At 45.4% G+C, this 25,867-nt stretch overlaps 2 protein-coding genes across 2 annotated transcripts in view; one reads left to right on the forward strand and one right to left on the reverse strand.

Moving 5' to 3' along the window:
- Nucleotides 1-6,396, forward strand: part of LRRC41 (leucine rich repeat containing 41) — an 18,365-nt gene extending 11,969 nt beyond the window's left edge. The window contains 7 exon segments of the mRNA NM_001045873.2: nucleotides 2-300; nucleotides 3,073-3,333; nucleotides 4,290-4,454; nucleotides 4,547-4,645; nucleotides 5,189-5,311; nucleotides 5,536-5,611; nucleotides 5,704-6,396. Coding sequence (NP_001039338.1) covers nucleotides 2-300; nucleotides 3,073-3,333; nucleotides 4,290-4,454; nucleotides 4,547-4,645; nucleotides 5,189-5,311; nucleotides 5,536-5,611; nucleotides 5,704-5,923 — 1,243 coding nt within the window. The 3' untranslated portion in view covers nucleotides 5,924-6,396.
- The window catches only part of RAD54L (RAD54 like), a 25,780-nt gene continuing 6,267 nt past the window's right edge, over nucleotides 6,355-25,867 (reverse strand). Inside the window, 15 exon segments of the mRNA NM_001130766.1 lie at nucleotides 6,355-6,722; nucleotides 6,819-6,982; nucleotides 9,626-9,805; nucleotides 10,107-10,185; nucleotides 10,766-10,889; nucleotides 11,035-11,145; nucleotides 11,652-11,782; nucleotides 11,930-12,004; nucleotides 13,022-13,148; nucleotides 15,568-15,718; nucleotides 19,410-19,534; nucleotides 19,752-20,040; nucleotides 20,160-20,229; nucleotides 20,659-20,794; nucleotides 21,501-21,561. Of these exon segments, the coding sequence (NP_001124238.1) occupies nucleotides 6,509-6,722; nucleotides 6,819-6,982; nucleotides 9,626-9,805; nucleotides 10,107-10,185; nucleotides 10,766-10,889; nucleotides 11,035-11,145; nucleotides 11,652-11,782; nucleotides 11,930-12,004; nucleotides 13,022-13,148; nucleotides 15,568-15,718; nucleotides 19,410-19,534; nucleotides 19,752-20,040; nucleotides 20,160-20,229; nucleotides 20,659-20,794; nucleotides 21,501-21,561 (2,037 nt within the window). The 3' untranslated portion in view covers nucleotides 6,355-6,508.

Genomic DNA, 25,867 nt, shown 5'->3' on the forward strand with positions numbered 1-25,867 from the left:
GTGCTCGCACCCGTCAGGGGTGTGGCGCAGAATCTGAAGACCTGTATGACTTTGTTTTCATTGTGGCGGGTGAGAAAGAGGATGGGGAAGAGATGGAGATCGGAGAAGTGGCTTGTGGAGCTTTGGATGGATCAGATCCCAGCTGCCTGGGGCTTCCAGCACTGGAAGCCTCCCAACGATTCCGCAGCATTTCCACCTTGGAGCTTTTCACAGTTCCACTCTCCACAGAGGCGGCTCTGACACTGTGCCACCTGCTGAGCTCCTGGGTGTCTCTGGAGAGCCTCACACTCTCCTATAATGGTGAGTGCCCTGGAGGGCTGAGATTTGGTTTCCCAGCAGCACCAGCTGTGCCCGTCAGGGGGAATAGGGGATATGATCAGGAAGCCAGAGATGTGGCCCTACCCACCTCAGGGAAGAGACTTAGTGGCAGACTCAGTGCTACAGAAGATGGATATATGGTCTATGGCTTGATCTAGTTGGAAGCAGGGGTTCCTGAGGAGCAGTGAGAATCTGAAGAGTCTACTTTGGATATGGTAGGCTAACCAAGGGCAGGTGGGAGAGTATAATGTATATAGGCCCAAGGAGAGGGCTGAGGTTGTCTCTTACCTATCATATCAAAGGAGCTGTACAAAAAGGTGTGGGACACTTGTTTAAAAAAAAAGATCAGACCAGCAACCTGCCAAACAGTCCTTAGGTCTTGCCCACCTTGTTGTGCCCAACTAGCCAAACTTCAGTTCTGACTGAACCCAGGAATCTACCTATGTTGCTGAATGCTGCTAAAGTCACACAATTGCAGATTAGTGTACTGTATACATTCCTGGTCATCAATCTCATATGAACCCTGTTTGCAATGTCAGGTCCATTCCTAACTCTACTACTTCCAAATCCTTTCTTCTTTTCCTTTCCTAGTAAATCTCACCTGCTTCACAGAGAAAATAGAAGCCATCACACATGAACTCCCTTCAATTTGTTAACCAGCCTATAAACTTCTGCATTTGCACTCTTTTCATCACAGTGGGATAAATGGCTGTCCTGTCTAAGGCTAACTCATCTGCTTGTGCTCTGGATCCATACACTCACCTCCCTAGGAAAACTTGTTTTTCAAATGCCTTAATAAGAACTTTTATATACTGCCTATTATGTGCCTGACATACTTTAAATATTCTTAAAACTGGTTTAATCCTTAAAATTGTGAAGCCAAGTGACTTGCCCAGGATAAGTCGATAGATTATAGACCTAGAATTCAAACCCAGGTGACCTGGCTCCAGAACTCATGCTTTTAAAGCACTAACTACTTAATGCTGCCTCTGTTCTCTGGATCAGGTATCCACCCAAAGCTACCACCATATCTCCTCCATATATTCTACTTATGAACTACTGTCCTATTCTCTCCTGCCCTTCATAGACAACCTTAAGAGTTATCTGTGCTTTCTTCTTCTCACAGCCACTTCAGCCTTGCTTACACTCCCTCTACTGCATTGGGGACCTAGAGGTGACCAAGGCTATCTGTGTTGCGAAGTCCAGTATATACTTCTTAGTCCTCATATTCTTGACATCTACTATTCTGCATTTTCTTCATGTAATAGTCTCACTTCTAACCTCAAAAATTTCTGACTTTTTCTCCCTTTCTGGACATTATTTGCCCTAATATTCAGAGTTTCTCAAAGCTCTCCCACTTTACATTTCCTGGACAATTTTGTCCATTTCCTTGATTTCAAAGGCCAGCCATGCTCAAGACACCCCCATTTTGACATTAGCACATTATCTTAACTCCAGACCAGTTTTTCCATCTGACAACTAGGAATCACAGTATTGATAAACTGCATTCCCCAAGCTGAATTCATTTTCTTCCTTCTGTTCTCAGTGACATCACAGATGATTCAGTTGCCCAAAAGAAACCTGGATTCTTACTCCACATACATTAAAGATATCTCTCTTATTCCACATATATTAAAGATACAAATTGTATCTTTACAATCTCTCAGAATCACTTATCTCCACATCCTTAATTCAGATTATCATTACTTCTCACCTGGATTCATCATTTCAGCAGTTTGTCCATACTCACCATAGTTGTTTATGCCACAATCAAAGTAATTTCAAAGTGCAAATCTGTAACTCATTCATTTAAAAATTCAGTGGCTTCTTGTCACCTACTTTTAAGTTTTACTTACAGGGTCATTCATGTTCTTATCCCTGCTCACCTTTATAGTTGAATACTTCCCTCCCTTATACTTCACACACCAGCCAAATTGAGAATTTTTCAGTTCTTGGAACCTGCTACTTTCTCCTTCAGGTCTTGATATATGCAAAGTTCACTCTGCCAGTCACTCTTCTTCCACCTTTTAGCTTGTTTAGGACCTGCCTGCAAAGTCTTTACTGATGTAAGCTAGCCTGGGTGCTAAGTAGCCATCCTTTTATTTTCACAATACTCTTATTTCCCCAGTTCTCATCCCATGCTTTTGTTATCAGGTAGGAACAAGATCTGCTGCCCATGACTTATCTAGCAAAAAAAAAAAAACAAAACTATTTACTAGGGCTGGTTAAGGTTTAAATGAATCAACAGGAGCCTGCTCAGTCCAGAGATATAGGTGTGTAGCTTCCACAGAATTATTTGCTTTGTGGCATTAATTACCCTAACCTTTCTGGATTCTACTTCCTTCTGTGGGATATGGTTTTCTGCCCCATTCCCACCCAATGACCCTTTTAAAGTATTCCCTGTTGGATCACTGTCATTCTCCAGCTTAGTTTTAGATGTTACCCATGACCTACAGGAAAAGTCCAGAGGTCTGTACTGTTTAGGTCCATCATTCAGCTAGCAACCACATGCTGCCCCACATTCTATCATGTTTTGTGACTCTGGCCTGACTGATGCTTGAGGGTATGACCCAGTAGAATAGACACCAGTCGGCTGGTTACCTGAGGAAAAAGCAAGACAATGGATGAATAATTGAGAATCATTGAAAATAATCTGATCCAGAGCTCAGATTTGGTAATCAATATCTGAAGTTGTCTCTGAATGTTATCCCTGATGTAACTCCCACGATTGACCTAATGTCTTTCCTGCCATAGGCCTGGGCTCTAATATCTTCCGTCTACTGGACAGCCTGCGGGCCCTGTCAGTCCAGGCTGGATGCCGCCTCCGTGCCCTGCATCTCAGTGACCTGTTCTCACCACTGCCCATCCTGGAGCTGACACGTGCCATTGTGCGAGCCCTGCCCCTGCTGCGGGTCCTCTCTATCCGTGTGGACCACCCCAGCCAGAGGGACAACCCAGCTGTGCCTGGGAATGCAGGGCCCCCTAGCAACGTAATTGGGGATGAGGAGATACCAGGTGAAGCTTTGTGTGCGTGTATTTCCTCACAAATGTGCAGGTGTATTTGTGTGGGCCAGGCAAAAGATTTCTAATCCAGGTCTCTTAAACCACCACATTCCTGGCTATCTATAATTTGTTCCCTTTAGAGCCTGCTAATCTTAAAGATGGGCTTACCTGGTGGTTCAGATGGTAAAGAATCCTCCTGCAATGTGGGAGACCTGGGTTTGATCCCTGGGTTGGGAAGATCCCCTGGAGAAGGGAAGGCTACCCACTCCAGTGTTCTGGCCTGGAGAATTCTATGGACTGTAGAGTCCATGGGGTCACAAAGACTTGGGACACAACTGAGTGAACTTCAGTTTTCAAGATAACCATGGGTTGGATAGATCTCAGACCAACACTAGCCTAGTAGGGAGTCACTGGCACATCCACTCCAGAAAGGAGTCTGAACCAAGAAACGAACTGATGGGTCCCCATGTTATATGTTCTCTTAGTTCCTACGTGTCTCATATCCCACCATTCTGCATATGCTAAGTTGCTTCAGTCATGTCTGATTCTTTGTGACTCCCATGGACTGCAGCCCACCAGGCTCCTGTGTCCATGGGATTCTCCAGGCAAAAATATTGGAGTAGGTAGCCATTTCCTTCTCCAGGGCATCTTCCCGATCCTGGGATCAAACCCACGTCTCTTATGTCTCCTGTATTGGCAGGCAGGTTCTCTACCACTGGTGTCACTTGAGCCCACCATTGTGCATACTCTTTTACTATACTTGTGTCTGAGTAGTCTTCTTGGATTAAAAGCACCGTTAAGGGCAAGGACTAAACTGTGTATTAGCATCCTGCCAGCACATATAGGCACTCAAGGACAAGTAGATGAATAAATGATTTTTCAGTGAATCCCTTAAGTACAGGATGAGACCTGCAATGGGAGTGAAGTAGATATAACCAGTTGGAATCTTCTCTTCCTACCATATCCAGAAAACTGCCTGGAACAGCTGGAGATGGGATTTCCACGGGGAGCCCAGCCAGCCCCACTGCTCTGCTCTGTACTGAAGGCCTCAGGTTCTCTGCAGCAATTGTCCCTGGATAGTGCCACCTTTGCATCTCCCCAAGATTTTGGGCTTGTGTTGCAGACACTCAAAGGTATGATCCAGCTAGAATGATAAAGGGAAGAGAATAGAAGGGGACTTTGTTCTTTGGGAAAGCTAAGGTCCATGAACTTTGTCCCAATCCAGAGTATAACCTAACCCTAAAGAGGCTGAGCTTCCACGACATGAATCTGGCTGACTGTCAGAGTGAGGTGCTCTTTTTGCTACAGAATCTGACTCTTCAGGGTAAGTTCTTCATCTAGAACCCAGGGACTCATTGGTCCTCACTGCAGAACTGCCATGGTCTCACTGAATCAACAAGCCATAGTTCTTTTCTTAGTCTTACGTCCTCATAACTAAAATTATAGAACCTGCATCACCTTCCTTCTAGATAGTCCCCAACCTAACCATTCCTATACTAAACATGGGAAATTATTCACTTGTAAATTACCTCACCTGAAAGTATTCTTACCTTCCACTAGCTGACAGAAATGATGGTGGTGGGAAGGGATAAATGTGCTATCAGGCCCCCCTCATAGACTTGTCACTAATGTCCACCCCTGCATAAAAGGAAGTGAATGGAGAACTGTCCATCTAGAGAGTCTCCACATAGGCTCAGTCTCTGGTTTGAATCCTGACTTAGCTGCAACCTTGCTTGAGGGTTTGGACAAACTATTTTCTCCTGGGACTCTATAAAATGCTTATAACCCTTTTTAAGGCCCTGGGGACAGGTGGGACAGCACCAGTTCTCAGGCTGCCACCAGAACTTGTTCCAATTTTTCTTTACAGAGATTACCTTCTCCTTCTGCCGTCTGTTTGAGAAGCGCCCAGCCCAATTTCTGCCCGAGATGGTTGCTGCTATGAAGGGCAACTCCACATTGAAGGGCCTCCGGCTGCCAGGGAACCGCCTGGGTGGGGACAGGGCCCTGAGGAGGGAGAGGGGGAAGGAGCCAGTCCTCTGACCTAGAAACTCAGTGGGTGAAGGCACATACCTCTCCACTGGGAAGACAGGGGTTGGGATACAGTTGTGCTGGGGCTTTAGGAGACTGGGCTTCTCTCCAGCCAGAATTGGGTTGGGATACCTTTGTTTCCTATTCTGGGGTAAAGGTCATGAGCATTTCTCCCCATCTCCCCAGGGAATGCTGGCCTACTGGCCCTGGCAGATGTTTTCTCGGAAGATTCATCCTCCTCTCTCTGTCAGCTGGATATCAGGTACCCGTGGGGGTGGGGAATGACAAGGGATAAAGCTGCAGGGACACAGACCAGGGATTGATTCCTGGGTTTCTGATCCTCATCCCTACCAGTTCCAACTGCATCAAGCCAGATGGGCTTCTGGAGTTCGCCAAGCGGCTGGAGCGCTGGGGCCGTGGGGCCTTTGGTCACCTGCGCCTCTTCCAGAACTGGCTGGACCAGGATGCAGTCACAGCCAGGGAAGCCATCCGGCGGCTCCGGGCCACCTGCCATGTGGTTAGCGACTCGTGGGACTCATCGCAAGCCTTCGCAGATTATGTCAGCACCATGTGATGGGCCCAGGCCTCACAGGCCCATGCTCAGTACCATCAGCTTGCAGGGGCTGAGGCATGGGCTGCCCAGAACTCCCAGCACCAATTCTGTCTTTCTCTTTCTGCTACCTTTTTTCTCTTTTTTCCTTTTTCCCTTGCACTGAGGTCCTGGAGGCCTTGACGGGGCCCAGCAAAGGCATTCCCACACCTGGGTTTGGAGCCTTTGGGTTCCTTACCCAGTACTGGGCCGGGAGGTTTCAGTGGTCATCAATCACTGAGGACAGCCCCCGTCCCCTTCCCTGCCCCAGGGTTCCTGCTTTCCTTTCACAAGCAGGTACCCAGGCTTTAGTGAAGGATAGGAGTGCCCATTACCAGGCCTCTCCTCTCTGCTGGGCTTACCATGCTGCTTCCAGGCCTCAGTCCCTTTCATACCTTTATTCCTTTCTTTTTTTTAACCAAAATTTTTCTTATAAAATAAATTTTGGGCAAACATCATGCAGCCCTTCTTGATTTTCTCTCAGAGAACAAAATCCAACAGTGCCCTATTGGGCAGGGAGTCCCCTTTTCCCATCTCTTTCCTCTAACAGCTACACACCAGACCAGCTGGTTAAAGGTGGAGGCCCCGCTGCTCCTCATGGGAACGCTGGTGGAAAACAAAGGTGATGGCAGTGGAGGCAGCATCCCAAGCAGCCTGGAGTACCTCATCCTTGAGCCCCCGCTTATCAGTGCTGTGGTTCCACTGAGCCAGGTCTGAGGTGCAGTCAGAACCGTCAGGGGGTGGCCAGACCTGGTGGTTGTTGACACAGCGCCGGCAGCGCAACCTGGGGGCAGAGGACAGAAGTGTGGTTACTGTGGGTCCCAGCTCCATGCTGTGCAGGGTGTTCAGAGATAATGGCCAGCAGAGGCACCCCACCCACCTGTCATGTGTGTCACTGAGCTTAGCCTCATCCAAGGTAAACAGCTCCTTCAATTCGCCAAGAGAAAAGTGTCGCTCCACATCCTGCTCCTCATCCACCACACAGCTGCTCAGTGCTTTCTTATGGCTCTGACGCTGAAAGATCTTCTCCTCGATGGTTCCTGCCTGTGGGGTGGGGGCAGAGGTGGAGCCCAGGGCTAAGTCACCTCCACACATAGGGGGCAGGAAAACCCAGGGGTTGAAACTGTAGCTGCGCAGAAGGGGAGATGAATGAGAAGAGTCTTGCCTCAATATGGCTCAAAATGGGCTGATCACCTCAGCCCATTTTCCTAGTCTATCTTTTAGGAATATAATTTGGACATGTCTGCCCACCCAGGATATTTTCTGTACCGATGGAGGGTTTCAGGGCCTGGCTAAATTTCTTTAGGATGAGCTGAGGTTTATCTGCAGCAGCGTTATCTGACCTCCACACCAAGCCCAAGTCTCACTCACTCAAGTAAATATCATTTGGGTATGACATGCCAGGCCCTATGCTAACACCAGATACAAAGAAGAATCAATATGATCCCTATCCTTCAACTCATAGACTAGTCAGAGAGACAGACAGACATATAAACTAACTGGTACATGACAGAATTCTATAGGATACCCAGCGACCCACAGGAGGGACAGTAGCATGAAATAATGTTGAAGAGCTTGAAAGTAAAAATTATCTTTAAGCTGAATCTTGAAAAATGAATAGATGGTTTACAAAGAAAGAAGAGAAGCCATTCCAGACATAATAACAAAATCAATAAGCCTGGCCTACTGGAGGCCTGTCTAGAGAATGGTAGGAGCAGGGAAAGAGCTGGGACTGAGAAAGTCCCATACTGTAGAAACTTGGATGCTAGGCTAAAGAGCTTGGCCTTGTCCTGAAAGTGCAAAGCAAAACTAGAATTTTTGGAAGGCTCATTCTGGAAGTAGTTGTGAAGAATGGATTATGATAAGGCCAAAGGTAAAGAATTAGGATGCTGCTTCAAAATCCAAGTGGGAGATGACTGACTTTAGCATGGGATGGTGAGGAAGATTAGAGTAAGGACAGGATGGTGGGACACATGTACACCCAATGGAATCAACTGCCATTGATTCATGCCAATGTATGGCAAAACCACCACAATATTGTAAAGTAATTAGCCTCCAATTAAATTAATTTTTTAAAAATAAAATGCATGCCCTTTCAAAAAAAAAAAGGGGGGGGGGACACATTTTGAGAAAGTAAAATCAATGATAATTGGAATCTGGTTAGGAAGCAGAGAATGGTCCACAGGATGATACTCATATTTGGGTTGGGTGGATAACAGTCATTAAGTGACAAAATTCAGAAGGGTATACTCAAGACATTCAAGTAGAAATATATAGTAGGTGATAGAATTTTAAAATCTGCAGCCAGTAAACAGTGTCAGACACACAAAGAAGAAAAATCAAGAGTCTCTTGTTTTAGTAATTAGGAAGTCAACAGTACCCTGAAAGCAGATTCAGTGGCAAAACTGGTGAGTTTAGTGAGTAGGAGATGAGATGAATTAAATCTCTAGGCTTTGGGAAAATCTGACAGTGAATGAATGGAAAATAACCCTAGGTAGTCACTACAATGTAAGAGAGGGTTGAGAAACATTTTTAAGGTGAGAGCTACTTGACCATGCTCATAGACATCAGGGAAATAAAGGAGAAACTGATCAACTAAGAAAGGAAAGAATGGGGAAAGGGTCTAGAGCAGAGCTGGAATGGTAAGTCTCAAGTAGAAAGGAAGGAAATGATTCTTGTTTGAGAATGGAAAAAAAAGAGAAGATGTGAGACGGACAGAACAGAGGAAGGTAGGCGAGAGAATTTAAGTTTGGTAGCCTACATTTTCTCTGTGAGGTAGAAGACAAAGTCTCTGCAGAAAGAAGGAAAGACAGGATTAGGAGGAAACTTGAGGGAAAAACTTGAAGTGGCTATTGAAGGAAATGAGATACAATCCAGTTCAAAATGGAGAATGTGAACTTATGGTAGTGCCAATCTAAAAATGCCAAGTTTTATCTGGTGCAGAAGCTGCAAACAGCTGTAATGATCCAAGACTAGGTATTAGGGGAAGAGTGGCAGAAAGGATGCACAGGGAGGATCGGGCTGAATAGTAAGGCAAGTCAAGCCTGATTGGGAGGAACTGGGGCAGGTAGTAACTAAGGACATTAGGTTGAAACAGATGTAGAGGTCAAGGAAACATGAAGGCTAGAGTGCTGGCAAACTGCATGGCCCCTGAAGTCAACCAGGAAGATAGCTGGAGTTGAAGTAATGAAGACTGAGCTGGTGTCCAAACTTATTAACGAATTAGGTAAACAGCAGAAGGTAGATAACTGTAGCAAGGAAGAAAAGAGGGTAGTTAAGGCAACATGAGCTTCAAAAGAGGTACTATAGGATAGATGGTCTGAGTGATCACTGAGAACCTGGAGAATGCCAATACCACCACTTAGACCCACAAGATGGAATGTGAGAAGACTACAAGGCAAGCAGCACAGAAGAAATCAGGTTTAAAAGAAAGCAAGTGTCCTGTGAAAATCATGAAGGCATAGGGGAGTTTATTATCTACAGGCATCCAGAGCACAGCAAAAAGGATCTGAGGAACAGGGTAGAGAGGGGGGAGAGAGCAGAAGAATGAAGGGCTCCAGGCTACGTCCATACCTTGCTCACCACTACAGGCAGAGGGGCCACAGAGGCAATGAGAAACACCCAAGGTGATCCTGAAGGTCTTATTCCATGACCCACCACTACTCTGAACATTACCACTATCCTTACAGACAGTAGGCGATAGATATAGCAGGTCTTCTTTTGACCATCACGCCAGACCCGGGCCATGGCTTGTTCATCATTGGCTGGGTTCCAGTCAGGGTCAAACATGACCAGTCGGTTAGCCCCGATGAGATTGAGGCCACAGCCCCCAGCTTTGCTGCTTAGCATGAAGACAAAGTCAGGACTCTGGAAAAAGAAGAAAAAGAACTGCTTATACCCCAAATTAAGAATCTTACTCAGACCAACCAACTGTTCTCTCACGTGTGGACTGCCAGTTTGCCTGCCTACCAGCCAATTTATTAGCCCGCAAGCTCAGTTCCCAGCACAGCCTTCATAAACCAATTAGCCTAACCCTACCATATCCACCAGAAAAAAAAAAGAGAGGCCCAAAAGCAGAGGCCCCAAAGCAGAGGCCCCTTATAAATTAACAACCCTTAGTTCTCATGTTATTGCACTGGTAGCATGGGGACAGTGGCCGTGCATTTACCGATGGGTTGTTGAAGCGCTCCACAACCTTGGCTCGCTTCTTAATGGACATCGTGCCATCTAAGCGAACATATAAGTACCTAAAGGGGGATCCAAAGATCAAATCAAGAAGTAAACAGAACACAGTGGGAGAAGGGGAGGGTTGGACAAACTGACTGACATATATACACATAGCTAGTGGGAAGCTGTTCTATAGCACAGGGAGCTCAGCCCGGTGCTATGATGACCTAAAGGGGTGAGATGAGGGAGAGGGAGGTTTAAGAGGGAATGTATACTTATGGTTGATTCACATTGTTGTTCAGCAGAAACTAACATGACATTGTAAAACAGTTATCCTCCAATTAAAAAAAAAGAAGTAAGTACAGTGTCCTTGGAGCCAGAGCTACTGAAGAGATAGAACCAACCACTCTTGAAGGTTGTTCATATATAACCTGAAACCCTAAATTCCCAAAGGGATTGGCAAGGAGCTAAGGGGCGAGGACCGTCCTGTGGAGTACCTGAAGGAACAGGGGCTATTCTGTTTGGACATGGAGCAAAAAAGGAACAAACATCTGGAAAGTCCTTCCTGTGCCTGCATTTTGGCCCACATCCACCAACCCAAACACCTGTTTTTCCTATGAATACAGTAGGTGAGGTATCCCTATGACAGCTCTTCCCTACCTTCGGGCTCGGCAGAGTTTCTCAAAGAGGTCCAATGTCTGAGTGTAATTGGACACCAGCACTACTTTGTCACTGCTGCGGCTTCGGGTCACCGCCAGAATGTAATCAAGGACCAGCATCTTACCTAGGAGATCAACAACTATCAGCCCCCAATGCGCTATCCCAGTGGCCAGGATTCTTACTCTTGAGATGGAATAGATTGAGCACAAAGAGACAACCTCCTGTCTCTCTTCCCAGAGGGGCCCAAAGACTGGCAGGAAAGGACTCACCTGACAGCTGAGGCTCTAGAGCCTTGGAGTTATAACCGGGGGGAAATATGTCCAAGGTACCTTCAAAGCCATCTTCCTCTTCCACACACTTGTCATAGATTAAAGCTGGATCTGAAAGAAAAAAAAAACCTCCAAAATGCCAGCTACACTGTGTTTAGAAGTTTCATTTCAGTGTTCATTAGAACATCCTCTAGAAACTTAACCTTCCTCAGCACCAGACTTGTTTCCAAAGCCCAGGGTGTGGGCAGTGCCACCTGGGATCATGAGTAGACAATTCTGCTCACTAGTGTGTTCTGTGTTTTCCCAACAAGAGGGGAGTTATACCAGAGAGGGCAAAGTTTGTTATTTTTCCCCCACCCAACATTCTATAGGCACACTTGTGCACACACACTCTCATGCACAGTCTTGTATACTCCAAGTATCAAACACGGGTCAAGCAAGGATAAGCTAAATTTTCCAAAACAAAGGGTCTGATCTAGTGCATGAGTTTATGCCTTGGGAAGGGTTAGAATCACATGTGGCCTCCGTGAAGACTACAGACAAGTTTCAGTAAAGGTGGCTGAACTACCTTCCTTGCTCACTTTGACAGAGGACCCCAGGGCATGGATCTAACTCACGATTACACAGTTTCTTCAGTGAGGTGATGGAAGAAAGAGAAGACACACTCATCTTGCCCTCACGCAACTCTTCTGCTGGCTTGGCCTGTCTCAAAAACCTCTTGTATAATTCAATCTGAAGGGGTGTCAGCCTTTAAAAAAAACAAAAAGAAGGGTAGCTGGGTCAGCAGGAATTGCAGGACCACACTTCTGCCTTCTGAGGACACCTTGAGAGCCCAACAATACCTCAGGGGCTGAGCTTTTACCCACTCACTCCACACCCCTCAGTTGTTCAGTACCTACAACAAACCACCTGCTCGATCTTCACAGGCAGATATTTAGAAAGGATATCAGATGTCCTCCGTATCAGGCACCTGGAAGAACAAGATAAAAAGGCAAGAGGCTGATAAAATTGCCACACTAACTACCGGAATAAAAGCTGACACCCGAAGGACCAAGGCTCTTTGTAGTATCAAATGTCAGACACTCAATCAGCTCTATGGCAAAGATGTCTATATCAGGGTCTCAGCCATGGGAACAGAGACGCTTTCTTAGGGTCTAGCTTGACGGACAACTCTTTCTCTACTCCTTCAGAATGTTAGCTTATCTTCAAAGGAAGGCAGAGGTCTTCTACTAAGCCTGGTGCTCTGACGGAAATGAAGCTGTAAACCATTGAGTCTTCATGGGAGTTTCTCCTTGTATTTGCCCAAATGCCTGCTGCCAAATGGCCCGAGGTTCAATTAAATTCTGCCCCTACGACCTGGCAGACCAGGAAGGACAGAGATCAGGCACCTGAGCAGCAGCTCCTAAGAGCACATGGACTCTCTTTCCTGTTATCTTAACCTGAGAGGGAGGTGGCAGTTGGCAAAAGCAAGACTCTTCAGGATATAAAAATCATCAAGTATATATAACTACAACAGAGGAGTGCAGAATATACCTGCCCCTTGAGCAATGTGGCCCCCATCGAAAAAGCCCCATCAGCTGGCGAGGCACCACCACCCATCCTTCAGATCTACTACTACCTGTCACAGAAAGCTATGGGATGTAGGAAGAGAAGCTTGGTGCTTTAGATCTGAGACAGACAAAGGAAGCTTCTAAAGTACTAACAATGCTCCAAGGGATACCAAAACCTCCTCAGCAGGATGCTAAGTGGCACCAAACCAGACCACAGGGGCCAAGGCCAGGAAGAAAGCAGGAAATCAGCCTGCCAGACCCCTTCATTTACTCAGTGGCTATTATTATCAGGGCACCATCCCACTCTCTTCATAGAATCCCACCCCCAAAGGCCAAGGTCCCAAAGGACTGGCCTTGGATGGCTAAGGAGGCGATTCTGATGACCTAAAGTGGGGGGACCCCATAAGAGATGCTACTGCCACCCCCACCCTCATTACCTATTCACAATGCTGGTGAGCTCCCGCAGGCGCTCCTCTCCTACACGCCTATCTTCCTCACTGGCAGCTGCATCTCGACCCTTCAGAATTGGCAATTCAAAATGCTTCTTGAACTCCTGGGCGGTTCCTAAGCACAGGAGAAAAGGCATTAAAGAATGCAGAAAGTAATGACTTTTCCACTGCCAGGAATGGCAGACTATGTTATCACAGACCAACTTTCCCGCCAAGAACAACAATGCTGAACAAATTATAGGCAATTTCTGTTTGAATAGATCAGAGAGCTACCAAAGCAGTAAAGACTTGAAAGGCCAAATATTAAGATAGCAAATAGATCAAAACTCAAATACATGCCTAATTACATTAAATGTAAATGGACCAGGGACTTCCCTGGTCATCCAGTGGTTAAGACCCCACAGTCCCAATGCAGGGGACACACGTTCAACCCCTGGTCTGGAAGATTCCACAAGCTGCAGGGCAATTAAGCCTGTGGGTCTTAACTACTGAGCCCATGCCCTAGAGCCCTGTGAGCTGCAGTGATCACAAGAGTTAAAAACTGATATAACCATTCTATGCCCATACATTCTGGTTTTCACTTTCAGTAGAGTATTCGATGAATTACATGAGATACTCAATACTTCATTATCAAATAGACTGTGTGAACTGCTTTTACCTAATTGTTGGCTAACTTAAGTGTTCTGAGCACACTGCAGGTAGGCTAGGCTAAGTTTTAATGGTTGGCATTAAATGCATTTTTTTAAGGTATATGATTTTTTACGCTGCATACCATTTTATTTTTTATTTATTTTTTTGGCTGCACTGCATGGCGTGCATGATCTTAGCTCCCCAGCCAGGGGTTGAACCTACATCCCCTGCGGTGGAAATGCAGTCTTAACCACTGGACCACCAAGGACATCCCTTAAATGCATTTTTGACTTAAGACATTTTCAACTTTTAATGGGTTTAGTGGCACAGAACCCCATCATAAGCTGCGGAAAATCTGTATTGATATATGCTACAATACTGATGAACCTCGAAAACATTATGCTAAGTATGAAAAGCCAAACACAAAAGGTCTCATATGATTCCATTTACAGGAAATATCCAGAACAGGCAAGTACACAGAGACAGAAAATAGACTGGTAGTTGATAGGGGCTGGGCTAAGTGGGGTTGGGAGTGACCGTTAATGAGTATAGGATTTTGTTTTAGTCAGGAATTTAAAAGATCAGGTACCTCACAAAAGTGGATCTCCAAATGGCCAATGAATATATAAAAAGGGGTTCCACTTTTACTCAAAATTAAATAAATGCAAAGAAATATCACTAAGCACCCAGCAGAATGACCAAAAAAAAAAAAATTTAATGTCTTCTAAAGATAAATACTGGTGAAAAAAAGCAGATGTCAGCAAACTACAGCCATGGACCAGTCACCTGTTTCTGTAAAGCTCTATTAGAACGCGTCTGTGCTCGTGCGTTTACATGTTATGGATGCTTTCACGGTACAGCAGCAGAGCTGAGTACCTGTGACAGAGACATTATGGCCTTCGAGCCTGCAATACTTACCATCTAGCCTTTTAAGAAAAAAGCTGCTGGCCCCTGATGTAGAAACACTGAAATTCTCATATACTGCTGGTACAATCACTCTGGAAAACTGGATTATTTACTAGGGCTAAACTCATACATAACATATGACCCAGCAATTCCATTTTTATGACAGAGAAATGCATACTATTCTCAGGTAAGGTACAAGAATGTTCATGGGATCATTATTCAAAATAATAAAAAATGGAAACTCAATTGTCTATCAACAGTAGAACTGATCAATTCTGGTATATTTTAAAAAATGGAATAGTATACTAAAATGAAAAACAAACTGCCATAGACAACAACATGAATTACTCTCAAACATTATATTGAACAAAACAATCCAGATGCAAAGGAAAATATATTATATGATTCTTTTTACATGAAGCTCAAAAATGGGCACTAACAAATCCTTCCACAGATATCTATGTATAAGAACTGCCCAACCTATGATTTTTAGGGGCTGGGGGGCAATGAGGAGTTGCTGCTTAATGGGAAGAGTTCCAGTGTTGCAAGATGAAAAAGTTCTGGAGGTAGATGGTGGTGATGGTTGCACAACAATGTGAACGTATTTAATGACACTAAGTTGTGCACTAAATAACGGTTAAAAACAAAACCGCCCAAGACAGTCTTCTCTGAGGCAAGAGCTCTTGTGAGGCTGCTAGGATGTGATGAGCAAAAATGCCTGGGGGTAGTAGTTCCATCTCTTGCTCACGGAGACCATGCCCTGCACAGCCCCTGCCACCTCTACAGTGGGAAAAAGGGCCAGGGTGGGCCTTGCTAAGATGCCCAGCAGAGCCAAGGTCTCCCCACGGTTCTGGTACTCCTTGACAAGAGAAGTCTTCCTAAAAGAGCGTCTAGTAACCCACATTTAACCGTGGTCTCCTCTCTCCTCAGCTAGTGTTAGACTCGCAAGGTTAAATCAAGGCTCCTCTCCAGCGCAGCAGAAAAGGCCAGATTCTTACCCAGGATTCCCGAGTTGACAAAGTGTACCAAGCTGAAATACTCAAGGAGATCATTCTGGATGGGGGTCCCGGAGATGAGCACCCGTCGGCTGGTGTTCAAGCTGTCCAGGGCCTGATAAGTCTGATTCTCAGAGTTCTTGAGCCTGTGTCCCTGCAAGGAAATTAATTCTCACTGAGGCCTGGGCACAAGGTGGCCTCCCTAACAGCAGCAAAGTCTTGTGTAGACAGGAAAAGAGGAATCAAAAGCATTACAGGTCCTGAGGCCTTGGGAACTGGGCAGGGGCACCAAGACTGAGAGTTTATCTACTCTCTTGGGGAGAAACGGGCCAAGCCCAGGGACAGACCTTCAGCTTCTAGATCAATGCAACATCCATAAAACAAGGATTCCTTGTTTCTTCCTCTGCCCCCATCTCCAAAGTCACAGCAGCCTGCCTATCCTCTTCAGGGATCATCTGGACATGTTAGAGACCCAGGCTTTCAGGGAATTCTTCCTCCCCCACCAGCCCAACCATCCTAGAACCTCCTGAGTCAGATGCCTTCTGTATTAGACTCCTGGCTGTGTCTGGACTGTCAGTGGTACAGAAACTTAGTCCAGGTTCCTCCTCCCCTCTTTCCTCAGAAGCCATCCAGTTCAGATCTAAAGAAAGAGCCTCTCTCTGCATCCCTTCTCAATCCCTATATCACCGCCACCACCCCCAGCCCTCCCGTCCGGGACTTTATCTCACCAAGGCAGAAACTTTAAAGCAGAGACCATGTCAGATTTGCTTTTTAACTTAATGCACAAGACAGAGTTCTCTACTCAATGAATGTTTGCTGAAGAATAAAATGAATAACCAACATTGTTATTGAAGAATTAGACACAGAATTTTATTTAACAAAATGACTGAATGTTGTATACCTAAAACAAAAACATTTTATGTCAATTGTATCTCAAAAAAAACTTAAAGACATCCTAAACAAAATTAAGTTTTAAAGTGACTGAAAGCTCAAGCACCAGTCCTGAAACAAAAGGCTGAGACTTCTGAGCTGAAGAGGGAAAAGAAACTTTAAACCTGTGAAGAAATTACCCAAAAGGCCCTGGGGAAATGCACATCAACAACTGGAACCCTCTAAACGGAAGCCCCCTGAGGGCAGGCAATCATGGATTCCCCACGGCCTGACTCCGTCTAACAGGTACTTAATAACTCAATTTAATGAACTGAGCTGATATACTACCTTTGTGGGTCTCTGTGGAAGAGAAGTCCAACCCCAGCTCCTATGGAGCCACTCTGACTCCAGACCCAGCTCCTGACACCACTGGCCACAAATTTAAAACCCAAACCCTGGCATCTCAGCAAATCAAATATTCTGCTAGATAAAAAGTTGTCAAAGTTCTGGCTGAATTTCTATTCTGGCAGAATTCTCAGCTTACCCTTTTAAAAGCAAAAAAATGATACCAAGATTAAATACCACCACTTTTCTCTCATGAGCCCCATGAATAGATTCTTATATTTAACACATTTCCCCAGCATCTGACTGGCTTTGTGTTCTAGAACTTGTAAAGAAACGTACATGGAACTGGGTGAAGCGTACAGGGACAGATAGTCCTTCCATAGCCAAGCCAAGAGGCAGGAGTGGAGAAGAGCCAGGCCTTAAAATCTCAGACCTGGATTCCAGTCCCAGCACTCCCCTAAGCTTCAGTTTCCTAACCTCTAAAACTGAGGTGAAGATGATGTCAGTCCCTCCCATTTATAACACCTTACAAAATGATTCCATATACCCTCTTTCTTGATCTGGATCATGTCCCTTTCAGGTAGACAATGTACCATCTACTCTATAGTCTGAGAGCAGTCTCATCAGACTGCTTCTAAGCAGCGAAGCCAACACTGATCCCAAGTGTTCTCACTTGCTCTGCCTAACTCAGATTACTATGTGGATCAAGATTTTGTACACAGTTATCATGCTATTATCTTTTATTATTTCTGTGTGTTTCAGAGAAAAGCATCAGCCGGGAGGAAGCTGGGAACATGAAAGCTTGGGGAAAAGACTTTCCAGGATCTGAACAGGACAAACTCCTCCTAGAGTAGGCTGACCACCTCTTCAGGACGCTGGCTTCCTCAGGTCTCTGACAATCAACACAATAGGGAATAGCAAGACACTACAGTATTCTTGCTTGGAGAATTTCATGGACAGAGGAGCCTAGTGGGCTACAGTCCATGGGGTCACAAAGAGTAGGACACGACTTTCACTCTCTTACTCTGATAAATAAAAGGTAGATGAGGGGCTTCCAAGGTGGTCTAGTGGTTAAGACTCTGCACTCCCAATGCAGAAGGCCCAGATTGAATCCCTGGTCAGGGAACTAGATCTCACATCCCCCAACTAAGAGCCACAATGAAGATCCCATGTGCTGCAACTAAGACCCAGCACAGCCAAATAAATAATTTTTTTAAAAAAAGGTAGATGAGTATAAGGGAAGGCCAGGATGCTGCAGTGAACAAAAGCAGCTTGGAACCCAGTGCCAGTCAGCTCAGAAAACAGGAGAGAATGAGGAAAAAAATGAAACACTATAGAGCAAAAGAAAATCTAGATGCCCTCAGTCCTCAAGGGCTCAGATGCCATCAGCCTGCCTTCCCTTCCCCTCCCCAACATCTTGGCCTCTAGACCAGGCTCCTGGCACAGTCCCTTTCCATGATGAAGCAAATGCCAGGGTGCTGTGCAGTGGTCACGTGCACACCCCACCTCAATCTGCTAAATCCCTTACTCCTACCAAGGAATGGCCCATCAGGGTATCAGAAGTTGGCAGGCATGCCAGATAATGACTTCATATGGACAAAAGTTCAACTGGGAAACAGCTCAGGGCTAGCAAGCATGGTTACCCTAAGTAAGCTTTTCTTCATCCCCTCCCAAAAGACCCTCAGATACTAGGGTAATCTATAGTCCCTAAAGCAGTCAAGCCTGCCATCAGTTGAAAGATGGGGCCAAGTCTTCCAGCCACCCCTCCACTAAAGCCCCAGGGAATGCTCTGACTTTCCCCAAGATGTAAACAAGGTCAGCAGGCTCAGGGCAGGCAAGCCCCTGAAGACCTGGAAAATTCTTTATACCAGGAAGCTCCCAGCCACCCTCACTCCTTTCTAAGTAGTAACATCCCTACCACCCTTCATGCACAGTGCTGGAAAAGGCCAGAAAGCAACAACTGCTATATTTCCCTCAGTCCCAGAGAGTCAACACAGGCTCACAATGTGTATGGACTATCCGCATCGGACTTCCCTATCGCTGTGCACCTGTTCACGGGAGCCCTCTCAGCCTACACAAAAATCAGAGCTGACATTTACCAAGGTGTTATGACATACCAGGCACTGTGATAAAAGCTTTCCTTCATTTAATCCTCACAATAATCCCATGAGGCAGATATTATCACCCCATTTTACTGACACAGAGAGGCTTGGGTAGTTAAGTAATTTGTCCAAGGTCATATTACTGGTATGCAGCAGACAGCCAGGATTTGAATAAAGATCTCTCTGACTCTAGAACCTGTTCCCCTAAACCCTGTGCCGTGTCTCTCCACCCATCCACATCTCTCCCAGCCTTCAAAGTCCTTCAGTCTAGGAAAACTGTAGAGAACAAAACTGTAGAACAAAACTGGTGAGCCCCAGCACCGCACTCTCCTTGGCATCCCAAGCACTACTCAACCCCTCTTTTGGCAGATTGGTACCCTGGGCTCCCCCTCTCATCTGCTGACTCTGAGGCGTATGTTCTGTCCTCAGCATCTCCCAGTAACTAGCACAGCCCTTGGACGGCACTTTTCAGTGACAAGACGCTGACAGACTTTTCTCCCACCACCCAAACAGCAGTACGTCAAGTACCTCATCACATATGACCAGTCCAACACTCCCTTTCTGGAGGACTCCAACGTGAAGGCGGAAAGTCTCATAGGAAATGATGAGGATGGGAGAAGGCACTCTGGCACCACGCTGGTTCATAAATCCTTCTATGACAGAAAAGGTGTCAGGAGAGCAAGTCTGAGAATATGCTAAAGAAAAAACCAGTTTGATGATTCTGTAATTTAGCCTGGAAACAACTCAACTCTTTTTCATGCTAATTCTCTTATTTTCTACCCACTCCCTTCCCTGGTTATCAGTGAGGATACACTTAAGAAAGGAGCAGGTTGTATGGAGGAGTGCAGTCATGTTTGTTAAGGCTCCTACCCAGCTTTTGGTCTATCTCGTCCTTAGAGCCTCCATCGATGGCCAGAGGTTGGATCCTCCCTCCAAGCCATTTCCCAACTTCATTGTACCAGTTCCTCACTAGGCTGGAGGGCGACACCACCACTGCCTTGTCGATCTCTGGCTTGCAGTCTGGACTCTGGCGCAGAAGCGTCCACATCAGTGTGATGCACTGTAGCGTCTTGCCCAGGCCCATCTCATCAGCCATGATGCAGCCATGGCTCCCAGGGATGCGCCGACTGGTGACGCACTCCCACAGGAACTTTACTCCCTGTGGAATAGTAACAGCACTCAGCCCCCTTTGGCACTCCACTGCTGCTGCCCCGGGGATGACAGCCTCTCAGGCCCAGCCACTGCCCCAGCCCAAACCTCACCCTCACCCCCATTTACCTCTCTCTGATGAGGCCTCAAGACCTTACTCAGAATAGGATCAACAACCACATGGACAGGAAGTTTTTCCCTGAGAAAACACAACACAGAAAACAGAGCTCAGACACGGCAAGGCCACACCCTCAGAAAGCTCTGTCCTGTTGTTCCAGAGGCAGTTGCCTAAGAGAGGACCTCTCTGGCCCATGCAATCAAACCATAGCAAATTCCTCTCCAGGTTGAAAAAGCGAGGAGATGGGGATGGGTTTCCTATGTCATCACCTCAACATCCCCTGCTCCTCTGAGCCTGGTGGGAAAGGATGAGGAAACCCACCAACTGGACATATCTACACACTCTTCCCCAGGCACTCTCCTCCCCATCTACTCACTCTCTGGATGGTACCATCGTCATGACAGCACTCTGAAAACACATGCAGGTCCCAGGGTGAAACCACACCAAAATGCTCTCTGCCCTCCAGGCTCTGTGCACTTACAGAGGACACAGAAACACCAATGCACGTACTTGTCAAACTTCAGCTGGTCATGGGCGCTCAGTGGGGGAGGCTCATACAAAACCAAGGCACCTTCTTCCAGGGGGTCATGGAGGGCTCGGCGGACCCCAGCCCGTTTGAGGCCCAATGCCCGAGAGCCCAGAGGACCTAGAAACCAACAATTTGTCACTTAAGCCTCTAAGCTGAGGAGCTCCAGCCTGCCCAGGTTAAATGCCTATCCTTCACATAACTTTCCTAAGCTTCCACATGACCCCTCTCCCCAGTACCTCTCCAGATGCAATTTGGGCACCTCTGCCTAACCATTAACCAGTCTGCCTCAGATATTACTTCTCCCACTCAACTACAAACTTCTGGCGGGGCCAGGTCTCTTTCATCTTAAATCAAAACAATCCTGGAAAGGTCTGAAACCCTAACGGGGCCTTTCAAGACTGCAAGCTCAAGAGTTTGCCTCCTCCCGGCAGCCCGAGTTAGCACAATGCTCTGTTCTTTGTACAGAGGGGGAAACCTGCAGAACCTAGACCTCCAACAGAGTCAACCTTATAAAGGAAATGCTACTGGACTCACTTGGACTGAACGGAGCCTGGGTCCATCAGCCGCCCTGGCCCACCAGAAACCTCCTGCACACTGGCACATCCCCACCAAGATGAGGGGCACTTAGTCTTAGTAGCCCTTGCTGAACTTATCAAACACAGACCTCATGCAGGCCCCGGGAGAGTCACCCCACACATAGTCATCACTGGATTGGCATCTTTAATTCCAAGGTAAGCTTGTACTTACAAAAGTAGGTGTTTTGATCTATTTGGGCATATTCACACATGACTAATTTAAGAAACAGAAGAGTCTCCACTTTTACCTTGATAATTTGGAATGGGGATTTTGAAAGGCTTTGACAAAATGCTTCGAATAAATGCTTCCTAAAAAGAGAAGAAACAAGGATTCAGGACTGCTTGGAGATGTTATGGGATATTTTTATAAACACAGTCAAAAATGCCCACGTAAGTATCATAATATATTTAGAGCACTGTAGTTTGACTCCATCTCATTCAGATGCATCTAGAACAGAAGATGTGCTCCATATTAAATTATTAGGTTTTGTACAATGGCTTTCATTTTTGAGACTTTGCACGAGGTTCCACAAATCTCCAGGGACAGGACAGTGCCAAAGCAAGTAGCTGGCCTTGGTCAACCACAAGACTCAGAACCTTTAGCTCATGAAAGATCATGCCAAGCAAGCATACCTAACTATTCCCTAGGCTGCAGTGCCTTAAGAAGGCACCACAAACTGACCTGATCCCAGTACTAACGTAACTCTCAAGTCTAGATTCAACCACTGTCCTACAGGGCTCCATCTTTCCAACCATAGCTCACACTTCTTTTGTAATCTCTGATCAATCCTGCTTACTGCATCTAATTCCCATATCAATTTTTACATCAGCCTCCTTGGGAACTAAACAGCCCTTCTAAGAGTAGTGGTCACAGGAGAAAAAGGAACAGTAGTATCAGTAAAATAATGTTGATAACAAAAATGACAGCAATGATGACTAATAATGTATGTCAGATGCAGTGCTAAGTTCTTGCATTCACGTTACCAATCCTCATTAATAGCTCTTTGAGGTCTGTATATTGGCACCCCTATTTTACAGATGAGCAAATTGAGGCTGAGTGGTTTCAAGTCACACAACCATGACATCTGTAGGACTTTCCTGATTCCAGGGCCTTTATTTGTAACAGATGGGCAATATGGCTCCCTAACCCAACCTGTTTGAGTATAGCATGTGGATCAGCCCAGAGTCAACAGCTTCCTGCATGGAACAGTACAAGAGAAGGGAAAACATGAGCCAAGAAGACATGAGAGAGAGGGCAAGCCAATCACCAAAAAAAGCCAGGGACAAGGATGACAGGAAGTCTCTGTGCCATCACTTCAGCCTGGAATCAGCACTAGGCTACTGGGCTGGGGCAGAAGAAGTCCACAGTGTCAGCTCCTGAGCTAACTGACAACTCCCATCTAAGTTCTCATGTATATACACCTGAGCCCTCTAGGGAATTACAATAGCCTGTGAACCTCAACAAAATAAGAGTTAGCCAAGAGAGCAAGGAGAAAACAAGAGCAGAAACGTTGAAGGCAGTCTTAATGGAATACATTAGTAGGAAAGTAATGAAAAATACTCCCTTCTAGCAAAAACACAGTTTAATGGGGGGGGGGGGGGGGGGGGCAATTGCCCTGAAATTTTTATATTTTTATTCTGATCCACCTGTATAGATTATAAATTCTAGAAACTCAATGTACTTTAAAGAAGAAGAATGTAATGAATATATATGGCAATGTATGGCAAGATAGAAAAGAAACGTGGAGAACTGAACTTCATCACCATGCTTAAATAACACAAGGCCAGGGTTGGACAAAGGCTCCAATTCTTTATTTGCATATTTCTTTGCAGCTGAATAAAATTTTTTGATTATTTTTAATTATCAAAGAAAGGATAATGAGAAACTTAAACATGAAAGATGCTAAAAGCTACCATTAAGTCAAAGAAGAGGAAAAGGACAAAGATGGACTCAATTTCTTCCCTAACTTGGCATCAATTTTGCTTATAATTCCAAAACTGAGATATTATGTTCAAGATTATCAATGTAAGAGGCTAGTATTAAAGCTCTAAGTAGCCAAGAATTTATGCTCCAAATTTAAAAAGACTTTCAGTAAAACCCAGGAGCCACAAGTGCTGCAGGTAGAAGTTCAGGCTTGTGGAACTACTGTGGAAGGAGGCGAGGACCCCTGGCTAAAACCATCTGAGGGCACAGCCTGCAAGACTTGCAATACAGCTTCCAAGAATCTGGTCTGGGAATAGTCATTGGACTCTGACAGAGGCAGGAGAGAAAGCATGCTCTCACTCAGTTCATTTAGTTACTGAAAATCCACACCACCCTTTGCTCCTGATGATAGAAGAGGGAGAAGAACATTCCTCCTCCCTACCAAGGTCAAAGCTTCCCTCTTCCACAGACAGTATCAGGCCTGCCTGATCTTTCTCTATCTCAAGCTTCTCCCTCTACCAGCTCTTTCTCACCAGGATTTAAGACATGCTTAACTCTCCCCTATCTTAAAAACAAAATGTCCTTTGACCTCATATCTCCTCCCCTTCAAACTTCTAGAAAAAGTAGTCTGTTTCCCCCTTATCTCCCACTCCTCCTATCTTCTGAAATGATTCTGCCCAAGGTCACCAATGGCCTATAAGACCTTAACTCCAAGAGATATTTTTCTACCCTATCTTACTAGACAAAGCTGGTCACTCTTTCCTCTCAAATAGTCTCTGCTTTTGACTTCCATGACACCATTCTCCCACTATTTTATCTTTCTGGGACTTTACACTCAGTCACCTAACGGGTTCCTCTTCTTCTGCCCAATCCCTTTAAAAGTCAGTGTTTCTCAGGGTTTGACCTTAAGTTCTTCTGACTATACATTCACATGGACACACCAATACACTTTTTGGAGGTGTCAAACTCTATGCCAATCACCTCAAATCTATTTCCAGTCCATAACACTCTCCTAGGTACCACATCCACATGTGCCAACCTAGACAACCTACAGGACTTAAACTCATTGTGTCTAAGTCTAAAGTCTGTCCCCAGGGCTGCACTGACTTCTGTAGTCCTAAAGCATTTTTTTCCTTTGGGGATCCTTCCTCCACAGCTTTCACACAGGCTGTTCCCTTTACCTGGACATTTCCTACTCTCTTCACCTGGCAAACTCCTCACAGTCTTCAGGACCCGACCTAATCAGCATGTCCCTCAGATTCCAGTCTCCACCAGCCTCCAGACTGTTAGGCCTACTGTTTGCAAACTCTCACCACCCTCACACTTATCTCCTAAGATAAATCCTGAATTAAAACAGTTTCAGAGGACTAATACTACTTTTTTAAGCTCAAGAAACAAACAATATTACTTTAGTGAATTATATACATATGGTAAAACTATCACAAAAAGCAAGGGATGATGAACATAGTTAGGATGGTGGTACCTCTGGGAATGGGAAAAGAATTATGACTGATGATATTCTAGCCCTGGGTGGTGGGTTCACAGGAGTTATTTTGGTTTATATCTTATATACATTATACATATGTTTCTGTATTCATCAAATAGTACGTAAAATGTTTTCTGAATGTATAAATAACCGTGCATGTGTAACCTCCATTACACATTCCTATCATCATATTCCCATTTTTCCTTCAAAATGTCCCTATAAAGGAAAAACACAGTCCTGTGTCTCTACCATTGCAACAGAACAATAAAACACCTAGGAATAAACCTTGCTACAGGACAGCCTTGGTGGTCCAGTGGTTAAGAATCCACCTGCCAATGCAGGGGACATGGATTTGATCCCTGATCTGGGAAGATTCCACTCGCTGAAGAATCAGTACTTGTAGCCTGCGCCACAACTACTGAAGCCCTTGCGCCCTAGAGCCCATGCTCCACAAGAGAAGCCACTGCAATGAGAAGCCCACTCATAGCAACTACAGAGCAGCACCTGCTTACCACAACTAGAGAAAGCCTGTGGGCAGCAACAAAGATCCAGCACAGGCAAAAAAAAAAAAAATCCTACGTACAGAGGCAAAGGCCCTAAGGCCCTGCTTATTTAACTTATATGCAAAGTACATCATGCGAAATGCCCGGCTGGATGAAGCACAAGCTGGAATCAAGATTGCCAGGAGAAACAGCAATAACCTCAGATACGCAGATGACACCACCCTTATGGCAGAAAGTGAAGAGGAACTAAAAAGCCTCTTGATGAAAGTGAAAGAGGAGAGTGAAAAAGTTGGCTTAAAGCTCAACATTCAGAAAACTAAGATCATGGCAGCTCCCATCACTTCATGAAAAATAGATGGGGAAACAATGGAAACGGTGACAGATTTTATTTTCTTGGGCTCCAAAATCACTGCAGATGGTGATTGCAGCCATGAACTAAAAGACACATGCTCCTTAGAAGAAAAGCTATGACAAACCTAGGCAGCATATTAAAAAGCAGAGGCATTACTTTGCCAATAAAGGCCCATCTAGTCAAAGCTATGGTTTTTCCAGTAGTCATGTATGGATGTGAGAGTTGAGACTATAAAGAAAGCTGAGTGCTAAAGAATTGATGCTTCTGAACTGTGGCGTTGGAGAAGACTCTTGAGAGTCCCTGGGACCGCAAGGAGATCAAACCAATCAATTCTAAGGAAATCAGTCCGG

Source organism: Bos taurus, chromosome 3 (genome assembly GCF_002263795.3).
Source record: "Bos taurus isolate L1 Dominette 01449 registration number 42190680 breed Hereford chromosome 3, ARS-UCD2.0, whole genome shotgun sequence".
In the NCBI taxonomy this organism is placed as follows: domain Eukaryota; kingdom Metazoa; phylum Chordata; class Mammalia; order Artiodactyla; family Bovidae; genus Bos; species Bos taurus.